The 13,020-nt window shown below is 35.0% G+C and overlaps 2 protein-coding genes across 2 annotated transcripts in view; both read right to left on the reverse strand.

Annotated features, from left to right (window-relative positions):
* Positions 1 to 1,074, reverse strand: part of LOC128231875 (nitric oxide synthase, brain-like) — a 58,638-nt gene extending 57,564 nt beyond the window's left edge. Inside the window, exon 1 of the mRNA XM_052945124.1 lies at positions 1,013 to 1,074. The gene's annotated coding sequence lies outside the window, so the exon portion shown is untranslated. The remainder of the gene's footprint in view (positions 1 to 1,012) is intronic.
* A 7,698-nt stretch (positions 1,075 to 8,772) lies between these two features.
* LOC128232864 (uncharacterized) lies at positions 8,773 to 11,501 on the reverse strand. Its single transcript, XM_052946641.1, has 2 exons — positions 11,454 to 11,501; positions 8,773 to 9,141 (listed from the first exon to the last, which is right to left on the reverse strand). Exons 1-2 carry the CDS (start codon positions 11,499 to 11,501, stop codon positions 8,773 to 8,775), a joined length of 417 nt encoding a protein of 138 aa, XP_052802601.1.
* Between the last annotated feature and the right edge of the window lie 1,519 nt (positions 11,502 to 13,020).

Consider the following 13,020-nt stretch of genomic DNA (forward strand, 5'->3'; position numbering starts at 1 on the left):
GAAGCCATCATATTGCTTCGAATGAAGGATTAAAATAAAGATAACTTTTATTTTTCTTTATCATTTTAAATAATGCAACGCGCAGTCTATGTTGCTTAAAGAGTCCCGCCTTCGTTTTATTGCCGGAGTTTAATAAGGTGATTAGTTTTCTCGACAATAATGTTTGACAGCGCTCCATCAGCCGGCATCAGTGAAAATGTTTGTCGAAGTGTTTTAAGAAACAAAACTATTGTAAAAAACAGAAAGCGGAGCTCCGTCAGCGGCGTAGACTGCGTTATGTTTCATTTAAAATGGTGAAGACATAGTCAGCTAATCCTTGTTTAAAGTCTTCATTAAAAGCAAAATGTTGCCTTCCGACGTATAGCATTTATGACGTATTTTATCACGTGGTATACACACACTGATGAATAATAAACTCACAATGCATTTCAGTATTAAACTACATGAAATCCATTGAAACATAAACAGACAAATAAACAAAATTATGCTTACTGATTCATTGCTAATTAGAACACAGACAATGCAAAGCAAACTTAGTGCTTTATTGTAACAGAAGGCTCTATATGCCACTGCTATAAAAGTACATCATAAAATCTGAGTTGGTTCTTTAGCACGCCATGCAAAAACGCTCCTGACTTGGAAAAATCGCTTTTACGTTATTTCTTAGTGAGTATAAGACAGGCAGTTTGTTTCATTTTTAACACTTCTCTTTCATTTCATATCAGGTTTTAAAGTATGCGAGAACATACGAAGAATATTTTTTTTGAATTAAAATAAAAACAACAACAACAACAACATAAAAACACACTCATCAGTATAACGCTGTTGTTCATGACGGATGTTCCTGCGCTGGGCATGGACGCTGATTTTCTATAAAGACCTCCAAACAATCAATAAAACTATAGGATAAGAAAACAAAATGCTATAAACAAATTAATATTAATTCAAAACATAATGCTACAAGCTATTTTACATTTAAATACTTGAGGAAATTTTCTGATAACAAACATACCAATGTTGTTGTTTTTTCATCGTTAGGTTCCAAACACATTTAGAATATCAATTTCAAATAACATTAAACATTAAAAAAACTATTTTCCTTCACGAAGTTCGAAAACGTTTTTGTTAAACAATCACATCTTTAAATTAGGAAATGCTGTTTCAAATATTCCCCCAACGTCCTCTCCGTGCTAATGCTATCATTAACAATGAATCGTTGAAGGAGGAGATATTGGGCAAGTTCCGTTGACAAGTAGAGAGCTAAATAACCGGTTACAAGACCGGGAATTAATAATTTCCCTACATGATCATGAGTGTAATGACCAGTTCGGGTGATTTGAAATAAATTTTCACTATCGGAACCATTCATTTCTAGGGGGTTTGAGATATTAAAAGTAAATTTGGGTTTATTAATTTGTTTTGGCCAAATTGCGAACTGGGCTTTTAGTTATTATGAATTGTTCCGAGTCCGTTTCCTTGACCAGGACGAATATTCGGAACTCCTTGGTCATTTTTTTTTTCGAAAATAACCTCTGATGTATGCCGATACATCAGTAGAAGTAGTTCGTAACACTGAATTTTATTACGAATTAAATGTGGTGTTTAAGCTTGGATTTGTAGATCTAAGTTTAAATTGAATGCCAGTCAAGTGTATTATTGAAAACATAAATAATTTAGATTCCCAAGAGTTATGTCATTAAGTTCAGCTACTTAATTGAAATCACTACGCGATCTATTTGCAGCGTAGGTAAAGTGTACCAATTTCTGACATTGTAAATCGCCCATATACATGCGAGGTTCTTTTCGTAGAAAATGGCCGAGGAGCTCCGAATGCAGGACGAAATTAGAAAATGTATTTACCGTCAGTTCCATGCCCATTCGTAGGCTTTCCAACTTCTACTGCACAATAAAAAAATATACCAATCGGGGTTCGGAATAAAGGTAGATAAGTTATGACCTGCTATAGCACTTTTATCATCTTTTTTTACTCCTGCAGTCTCATGTGCTAGAACTTAACACACACACACCATCAAAAAACACATCAACTTGAGAATTATATCCATCAAACCACTAACTATACATATACAAGGCTCCCACATATATCCATATACTACATTGGAATTTCAGTTATTGCTTATAGCTGCACTCTCACAGATTTACCGTTTTTACATTTTTTGTCTTGGATTCTCATATTTCCGTTCCAAAATTAATGTTTTATGGCTAAAACCGTTACTAACGGTTTAAGAAAAAAATATAAAACATCATTTTTTGAGCTTAAATGTAAAAACATGCAATGCAATATTTTGTAAGCAGTCTTACATGACTTGTTTACATACATTTTCGCATAAATTGGATCGTTCCTAGACATAAAAAAAGTATTTTGTCAAAACGTTCGATCTGTGAGAGTGCAGCTTTATTTGAACGATCTGATCGCTCACAACCTGGAGTACCAATGACCCGTGATCCTCGTGCATATGTTGTTAACAATCGGTTTACTTAAAGCCAAAATACTCTTGAATCGCCGTTATTACGAAAGCAAGTATATGCCTATAATGTTTATACATGTTTTATTAAATTAATCGAGTATACATGGTTTTGAGATTTGCTCCGCTCTGTTTCAGAATGTATTAAAATACTCCAACATATATAATTGTTAGAAGCTGCAGGAATACTTGAATGAGGATACTTCTTGTTTATAAAGTGTTGAGTAAATATTGAATATTAAGAGCGTCCTGTTGAAACCCCTTGCTATTGTAATAGTCCGTTTTTGGGTGTCCTCGATCACTTGAGTCCTTCAAAATAGTCTTTTTTCAAGAGGACTCTTATCTTAAGTGTTTTACATTTTGCTTGCATACTGCTGTAGTTTTGTGCAATGTGTCACTTAAATTAAACATGTTTAAAGATGCAATCTTACTACCAAATAAGAAATACCGCAATAAATACAAATGTTTTAATTTACCGAAAAGGATGAAATCAGTATCGAAAACAGTGGTTCTTATGAAGGACACCGTGTTTAAGATGCAGAACATACGGTATTTCTACCTCATAATACGATAGTTGATCACTGTAAAAATCTTTTATGACCCACCAGTCATTTAATATTTGTGCGTTTTCAGCTTTTAAAAACACGGTTACAATCGTGTTATCAGTTATTAATATTGTCCATAAAGGCCTAATTAAGTTAATAGTTAAAGATTCATCACTCAAAATTTATGCCTCTTATACATGTGTATGTATTGATTTTAAATTCGAGTACACCTTTAAAGGGGCTGTCTTCAATTTTGGCGACGCGGTTTCGAACCCGGTCTCCGACACAATTTGTTTTTACATTTTGGTACTTTTTTTACAATTATGATATCAAAGCGTAACACATTCTATTAGATAATTGTCCTGAGATTCGTTACAGAAAAAAAAACTTTTTTGGTGCCAATCTGTGACACAGTCCCTTTAAAGGATACGTTTTGTAGTTTTTGTATGAAAATGGTCCGTCTCATCTTTTATCTACGTCAAGAGGGATGTTTCGTGCAGAGAGAACCGGATTACCGCTACACAACTTGATAAGTACAGCAAAAAACTATGTTATCAATCCAAAACAAGAGGGTCGCTATGTTATTTTGACGTCCGAATTGATGTCACCTTAAATGAGGTGATTTTGCATTTTTAAGAATGTTATGTAATGAAAACAGGACTTAATATTTTTCCACCAAATGTACTTTCATCGAAAATCCATCTCCCTAAATTGTGGCGCAGTAAAATTAGACAATAAACATTTTTATAAGCCTTCAAATTCGCATTTAATATGATCTCCCACTGATATTATGCAATATTTAGTATACCGTCAAATTCAATTGATATAATATGAATTTTGATATCATAGCCGTATCATTAGTACGAGGAAGAGCAATATATTCAATATTTCAGGAATAAAACCCAATTTGTACACACAGATGGTATTTATTTAACCCCTTAACACTATAGCGTATCTACAGCAGTAAGAGCATTCAACAAAAGTTATAATTAATCCTTAACCCGAATGATTGAGATCAGAATGGTCAAACTACTGCTTTATTGTTTTTTTTTATCCGGAAATGATTATCAGTCAAAAGCAATAATTAAATATTGTGCCAATTAAATAACTGGAGCAGTACTTGTACATTGATAACTTCATCCTTTAGTTGAATACCTTTCAAACATTTAAAAAGTATCACAACATAATTTTTGAATGTGAAAAGTGGAAAGACAACATAATTACAAGAGCACAAGAGGTGTGGAACTCGCGACAGAAAAATGCTTACACAATATAATTCTATAACCTTATTCACTGCGCTAAAAATGCATTATTGAATAGTGTTCCACTGGAAATGTTAAGCAATACAATTTACCACAGTCCGATGCATATTTTCCAAAGAATGTGCCTTATAACTTGTTTAAACAAATGTGCTATCTTGTTAATCACACACACACACTCATAACCGTTTTTATTCACACAGACTATTACACTTACTATCTTGTTTCATTACACCTTACTATCATGTGGAATTGCACCTATCATCTTCTTCGTTACACCTATTATCTTGTTTCATTACACCTATTTGTAGACTTACTATCATGTGGAATTGCACCCATCATCTTCTTTGTTACACCTATTATCTGGTTTCATTACAACTATTTTTACACTTACTATCATGTGGAATTGCACCTATCATCTTCTTCATTACACCTATTATCTGGTTTCATTACACCTATTATCTGGTTTCATTACACCTATTTTTACACTTACTATCATTTTGAATTGCATCTACTATCTTGTTTTATTACACCTACTATCATGTTTAATTACACCTACTATCTTGTTTAATTGCACCTATTATTACACTTACTATCATGTTTAATTGCACCTACTTTCATGTTTCATTACACCTACTATCTTGTTTTGTTACACCTACTATCTTGTTTCATTACACCTACTATCTTGTTTCATTACACCTACTATCTTGTTTCATTACACCTACTATCTTGTTTCATTACACCTATCATTACACTAACTATCATGTTTAATTGCACCTACTATCTTGTTTCATTACACCTACTATCTTGGTTCATTACACCTATTGTCTTGTTTCATTACACCTACTATCTTGGTTCATTACACCTACTATCTTGGTTCATTACACCTACTATCTTGGTTCATTACACCTACTATCTTGTTTCATTACACATATCATTACACTAACTATCATGTTTAATTGCACCTACTATCTTGGTTCATTACACCTACTATCTTGTTTCATTACACCTACTATCTTGGTTCATTACACCTATTATTACACTAACTATTATGTTTAATTTCACCTACTGTCTTGTTCCATTACACATACTATCTTTATATATTTCACATACTACCTTGTTTTATTATACAAACACTATTGTTAAATTACACCTACTATAATACCTTCTATCTGGTTTATTTACACGAACAATTTTGTTTAATTACACATTTTATCTTGTTTATCTACACATACTGTCATGTTTAGATAACTATTACAAATACTATCTTGCTTATTTAAACATACTATCTTGTTTAATTACAAATACTATCTTGTTTAATTACACATTCTTTCTTGTTTAATTACACAGTCTATCTTGTTTAATTACACAGTGTATCTTGTTTAATTGCACATTCTATTACACCTACTATCTTGTTTAATTACATACACTATCTTGTTTAATTAATTATATCTTATTGAATTACACATGTTGTCTTGTTTAATTACACAGCCTATCTTGTTTAATAACACATACTATTACACCTACTATCTTGTTTAATTACATACACTATCTTGTTTAATTAATTATTTCTTGTTTAATTACACATATTGTCTTGTTTAATTAGACATTTTACCAAACATCAGACAAAGTAAGTCGTACACATGATTATACGTAATTTCAAGTTAATTACAGTGTATAAATCATATGACCTTTTTTTGGGCGTCGGCGTATTGGAGCGATCAGGAAAATGAAACACAAAAATATACGAGATATTAAAGACATCCAATAAGCTTCTTTTTGCTGAAGTTTGAATTGAATCTGCGAAGCGTTGCAACCTGTGCCCATTGTTGATCATGTCATCTCAAAACATTTCTTTTCTATCCTACAACCTGTTGCTCTCAATATACAATTTAATGAACCTGAAAACTCTTTGATTCCATATCTACAACAGCTGTTTCATACAAAACAAAACAATTCACACCCTTAACGATTGTAGCAAGTTTAAAGTTTTTCCGATGACATCTAACGCAACTTGACAAGTTCAATTCTTGCTAACAAGCTCTGTTATGGAGAAATAAGTAATTTAAACGAATTTTAATGACTTTTCCCTCGCCAAAAGAACAGAGATTACAACTCGCTTTGATTCAATTTACAGATAACAAACTGTTCTTGTAATTGGTTTAACATTTGACAACGCGCCCTGTTCTAATGAGGACTGGTTCGGGAAACAGGCTAAAACCGAGACAAAAATGAGCAAAACTACAAAAATAGCGAAGTCTGTAAGACAAATGTATTATCCGGACGTCGATGATGCCCAACTGTACGGGATGCAGAGCTATTTTTGTGCATTACGCCATTTCAGTCTTACCCAGAAATGTTTTTTCCAATGCTTTCATTTTTCACTGTCCGTTCCAAGGCGGTGACACAAACATCTTTTCAGGGCAATGTCGTGTTTTGACAGTAATGTATTTGTTTCGTTGGTTATTATTTGATGGTCGAAAAAGAGTGAATCATTTTGCCTGTCGGTTGTTCCATGTGTTATATCAGAACACGTTTGTGTTTTCAATGGATATATATATGCTCAGCACTTAGATAAGTGTACTTTAAAGGGACGAGACACCAGATGGTCCAAAAATCGTTAAATACAACATTTCCTTAAAACAAACTTAGAATTGTCAATGCGAGCTAGTAGGAGTCCGATAATTCATCTTTTAATATGAATTAAAGAGTTAACGCAACAATTATTTTGCTGTCTCATATGAGTTTCCCCGTTTTGAAATAGAGTATAATTGTTTCCCGGTTTGAATTATATCTGTTAACAAGTTTTTTTGGCTAGAACTGGTACATCTAACGTGATTCTCCTTCGAGTATTGCTACTTTCGAATACTGTTATATTCCAATTAATGGTAGAATCCAGTTCACTTATTATAGGGAAGGCTAATAAAAATGTCATATGATTCCGAATGCCCAAGTCCTTTGCATACAGAGTAACTTGGTGTGCGGGTTTTAATTAGACTTCGCCATATGGTCGTGTTTTCCGTGGAATCTACAAACAAGAATCAAGTGTTGAAACAACAAAAGGGAAAGTTTATTCGTAAATTTTTATTGTGTTTTCAGAAATAATATTGTTCTTGGCTTATCTTTAAGGGTATGCCGAATTCGTCTGTCACGATGCTATTGGCTTTAACAAGTGTATTTTTAGAACTTTATAACTCAGTATTTTATTTGATAGAGCAATTTAACCCAAGTGTTAGTACACAAGTACAATACCCTGATAATTCATCCAAAACTTTGCTTCAGCCTTAAACAAATCAGTCAAAATGCTAGGATATTGCCTTTTATTTGTGAAGAAAACATAAAATAGAACACCAACTTTATTAGCATTGTCCAGATATCAAATATTTGATGTTTGGTTTTTGCCCATGCACTTCAATAAGCAATCATTGGTTGCAAAGTCTGCAGTGCGTTCAGTAAGGCGAGCGTTTACAAAACGCCAGTAAACGTTTTGTTTTGTATCCCTGTGGCAACGCAGCGCATACACTGCAAGCAGGGAAACAAACAGCAAACTGAACGCATGGCTGACTTTCGATTACATGAACAATACTACAAGAAGTTAAATAAGATGAAATTTTAAATGATATGAGGTAAAAAAGTTTATATGGCCTCTGGTAGCGAGGTAGAGGTGAATTGTGTACGGCTTCTGGTTCAGAGATAATGGAGGAAGTTTATACAACGACTGGTGGAGGAGTACGTTTATAAGGCTTCTGGGGGCTAGGTGAAGGAGGTAGTTTATAGGGCTTCTGGTGCTTGGTGAAAGAGGTAGTTTATAGGGCTTCTGGTGCTTGGTGAAAGAGGTAGTTTATAGGGCTTCTGGTGCTTGGTGAAAGAGGTAGTTTTTAGGGCTTCTGGTGCTTGGTGAAAGAGGTAGTTTATAGGGTTTCTGGGGGCTAGGTGAAGGAGGTAATTTATAGGACTTCTGAGGCTTAGTGAAAGGGGTAGTTTATAGGGCTTCTGGTGCTTGGTGAAAGAGGTAGTTTATAGGGCTTCTGGGGGCTAGGTAAAGGAGGTAGTTTAAAGGGCTTTTGAGGGCTAAGTGAAGGAGGTGGTTTATAGGGCTTCTGGGGCTTGGTGAAAGAGATAATTTATAGGGCTTCTGGGGGATAGGTGAAGGAGGTAGTTTAAAGGGCTTCTGAGGGCCAGGTGAAGGAGGTAGTTTATAGGGCTTCTGGGAGCTAGGTAAAGGGGATAATTTATAGGACTTCTAATGGTTAGGTGAAGGAGGTAATTTATAGGACTTCTGAGGGCTATGTGAAGGAGGCAGTTTATAGGGCTTCTGGGAGCTAGGTAAATGAGGTAGTTTATAGGGCTTCTGAGGGCCAGGTGAAGGAGGTAGTTTATAGGGCTTCTGGGAGCTAGGTAAAGGAGGTAATTTATAGGGCTTCTGATGGTTAGGTGAAGGAGGTAGTTTATAGGGCTTCTGGGGGCTATGTGAAGGAGGTAGTTTTAGGGCTTCTGGGGTCTAGGTGAAAGAGGTAGTTTATAGGGCTTCTGGGGGCTAGGTGGAGGAGGTAGTTTATAGGGCTTCTGGGAGCTAGGTAAAGGAGGTAATTTATAGGGCTTCTGATGGTTAGGTGAAGGAGGTAATTTATAGGACTTCTGAGGGCTATGTGAAGGAGGCAGTTTATAGGGCTTCTGGGAGCTAGGTGAATGAGGTAGTTTATAGGGCTTCTTAGGGCTAGGTGATGGAGGTAGTTTATAGGGCTTCTGAGGGCCAGGTAAAGGAGGTAGTTTATAGGGCTTCTGGGGACTAGGTGAAAGAGGTAGTTTATATGGCTTCTGGGGGCTAGGTGAAGGAGGTAGTTTATAGAGCTTCTGGGGGCAAGGTGAAGGAGATAGTTTATAGGGCTTCTGGTGCTTGGTGAAAGAGGTAGTTTATAGGGCTTCTGTGGGCTAGGTGAAGGAGGTAGTTTATAGGGCTTCTGGGGGCAAGGTGAAGGAGGTAGTTTATATGGCTTCTGGGGGCTAGGTGAAGGAGGTAGTTTTTAGGGCTTCTGGGGGCTAGGTGAAAGAGGTAGTTTATAGGGCTTCTGGGGGCTAGGTGAAGGAGGTAGTTTTTAGGGCTTCTGGGGGCTAGGTGAAAGAGGTAGTTTATAGGGCTTCTGCGTGCTAGGTGAAGGAGGTAGTTTATAGGGCTTGATAGAATTTCTTACTGCTCGTTTCTCGATCGCTTGATACTATAACCATCTAGGCATTTACCAAACTAATAGAGAATTGACTGGAAACGCTCATTTCTGTGATGGTAATAGAAAAAATATTAAATACCGGTCAACAAAATTTCTTACTTTTCAATCAAACGTTGCTAGTAGATAGAGTTCATTAAACGTTATTGGTGCTAATATTGTTACGTCAGTGGTATATAAAAGTCTGTGTTTGCCTAATGAAAAATATTAATAACTGCTGAGTAGGATGGTGCTAATTTACAACCTACTCGGGTGGCCGTAATCGACAGTGAATCAAAGATTGTGGGTCACTTTCACCGGGAAATAATGACAAGCAAATATTTGTTGAAACATGGAACACGGTATTAACGCAGCGAACCTCAATAATTGATACCACCAGCATTGTGAGTTTTGAGTCCACATTCTATGTGAATTTGAAATTGTAGAAGTAATACATGTTTTGCGACGAACTTATTGTTTTATTATTTGTTCTTTCGACGTTTTGAATTGAGGCCGATATGTTGATTTTGTTTGCTCTTTTACGGTATTACTTCCAAGCAATCACGTTTATTTATTTTTCTAAAAAAAATGGAATCATCAATATTGAGATACACAGAATATTTTTTTATTCACTTGCTTGTTTATAGACATGAGTACATTTCAATATTAAAGTGACACTCTTATTCAAAATAAATACATACACATGTATAACAAACATCAATTTCGACTGATAAACCTTAAACTACTTACTAAATAATGCATTTATGGCAAATATTAACTACTGAAAACACGATTGTAACCGTGAATTTAATAGCAGAAGCGAATTTTTTTTAAATAATTGGTGAATGCTAAAAGATTTATTGTGGTCTACTATAGTCTCATACGGTAGAAATAGCATGTTTTATGCTCATTTAATTCAAATTAAACTCGGTATTCTTCATGAACCATTGTTTTCGACATTATTCATCATTTATGAATATTTGAACTAAATTAATAATTGTGGTAAATCTTATATAGGAGCGCATCTTTAATGATCCTTCTGTTACGTTTGATATATGCTCTGACATGTTATCAGTTTTGTCACTTTTTAAAACATTTGTCCCAGAATCAGCTGATTTTGCCCTCAATGCCCTTAATTCAGTCACATTGGAAAACTAACAATGGAACAAATATCAATTGTTTCGTAAACTGCAGAAAATTTCAGTTCTCTTCAAGCGTTAGCACCGCATTTTGCCGTAAAACATCAATTTTTGAACGTAAATGTGAATAACTGATCTTTTTCAGAAATCTTATATCACTGCTTTCCAGGTTTGTACGCAAAAATTGGCTCATTCAAAGACAAAACCTACAAAATTGTCAAAACGGTAAATCTGTGAGAGTGAACATTTAAAACAACGTAATGAAATTACAATGCAGATGCGACATGAGACAGAATCCCATGGTGATTTTGTGATTTGTATGAGCCGCAATATCATACAGGCGGCGGAATTACTTCGAGCCAAGCGGGAATGCATACATTCAGTATAAAGAAATCGATCTTTAACATCCAGTTCGAGCTGTCGAGGAAATTGGAGCAAAGCGAGTTCGAGCCAACGGGGTTCGACTGTATATCAACTCAAAGGTGCAGATAATTGGAGATATATATATATATATATATATATAATCCGGTATAGTACTCTCGGTGTGGAATAATGAAACTTGTCAATGTATATAATGATGTAAACAATCCCCATCCCCATATTACCGATACTGCCACCTTTGTCTTAACCTGCAGCGGAAATATTGAGCAAGTCGGTAGCATCTGACAATATACTCAAGGTTTCAATACTAGCATGTTTGTGTAGTTCATGACCTTAGAAATACCTCGTCTACAAAACTGTTATAATGTTATAGTGGTGTGTTAACTTCCTGTATACGGGCGGTACACTAAGTTTAAGTGCGGTTTTTTTTTCTGCCAGCCCTTACAGTAATTTTAAGCTCATTCTTGACGGCTGTTTCATTTTTAAGAGGCATCCCTCTTGGAGAATGTATTTCCAGTGTACAATGTACAATGTAGTACACTATTATGTTTCGTGCCATATATATCCCATACAATATATATCCCATCGTACAATGTCCCGTACATGCATTTTCCGTGCATTGTATCCAGTACAGTGTGTGTATATGAACATGTATATACCGTGCAATGAATATCCCGTCATTTAATGTTTGTCCCCTATACTGTATATTCCTAGCATTGTATAGCGCACAATATATGTCCATTAAATGTAGATCCCGTACAATAAATGTCCTTTCGTATAATGTATGTCCCGGCGTACAATGTATATTCCGTACAATGTTAATCCCGTACAATGTAAATCCCGTACAATGTAAATCCCATACAATTCATGTTCCGTACACTGTATATCCCGTACAATGTATGTTCCGTACAATGTAAATCCCGTACAATTCATGTCCCGTACACTGTATGTCCCGTTCAATGTATGTTCCGTATAATGTAAATCCCGTACAATTTATGTCCCGTACACTGTATATCCCGTACAATGTAGATCCCGTACAATGTAAATCTACTATAATGTATGACCCGTACAATGTATGTTGTGTATAATGTAAATCCCATTCAATGTCCCCTACAATTTAAACCTGTACAGTGCATGTCCCGTACAATTTAACCCCGTGCAATGTATATCCCGTACAATTTAACCCCGTAATGTGTATGTCCCGTACGTTTTAACCCCGTACATATATATCCCGTACAATTTAACTCCATACAATGCATGCCCCGTGCAAAAACGTTAACATTTCAAATGTGTACAGAAAATAAAATCCTTTGTGCACCAATGACTTCGAGGTAGATTACTTTAACTATATATTTATTGTTAATAGGTTTGTATCAGATCCAGGATAATAAAACGCTTTACGTCTTCAAACATGTAATGCACATACAATCTGGCTGGCGAGCGCATCTTGATGTGAAAGCTATTATTTTTACATCAATCACTATAAATGAATAACCTACGCACGTATACATGTATAAGAGACAATTGCATGTTTTAGTAAATAATATTACACTTACATCATTGGTTCCATAGATACACAAACACGTATTGTTTCTTATTCCATGGTGATAATTCCTTGAAAGTACATATGTCAGTACTGGTTAGTTGTTTTCAAGGTAATTCAATCACTAGCCGTAGATTTGTTTAACACAGTTTCGAAATGTCACAAATCCAATTTGTCACCAATTGATCTTAAAACTCTTAATTGACTTTAAGTCATTTTTTTGGAAAATGCAACGCTCGTTTGAATGTCAAAGTGACTGTAATTACGCGTACAGTTTATTTAAAGAAAGATGTACTACTATTTCACTACTTTTCAAGGTTGTGATTTTATGCTAAATCAAGAGTCAAGCATCAAATATTTAATATAGGAATTTTGTAAGAGCGGATAAATCACAATTTATCGCTTAAACTATAGGTACACTATACAGATTTAGCTCTTATACACCCAGAGGTTATCAAATAAAAGGCTT

This window comes from Mya arenaria, chromosome 4 (assembly GCF_026914265.1).
Source record: "Mya arenaria isolate MELC-2E11 chromosome 4, ASM2691426v1".
Lineage (NCBI taxonomy): Eukaryota > Metazoa > Mollusca > Bivalvia > Myida > Myidae > Mya > Mya arenaria.

Bases quoted from the DNA above. Each gene is read 5' to 3' on its own strand.
- LOC128232864 (XM_052946641.1), bottom strand. From the start codon at position 11,501: ATGCCTCTTAAAAATGAAACAGCCGTCAAGAATGAGCTTAAAATTACT. The intron at 9,142-11,453 runs GTAAGGGCTGGC...CCTTGCCCCCAG, and splicing joins AGAATGAGCTTAAAATTACT to AAGCTCTATAAACTACCTCC.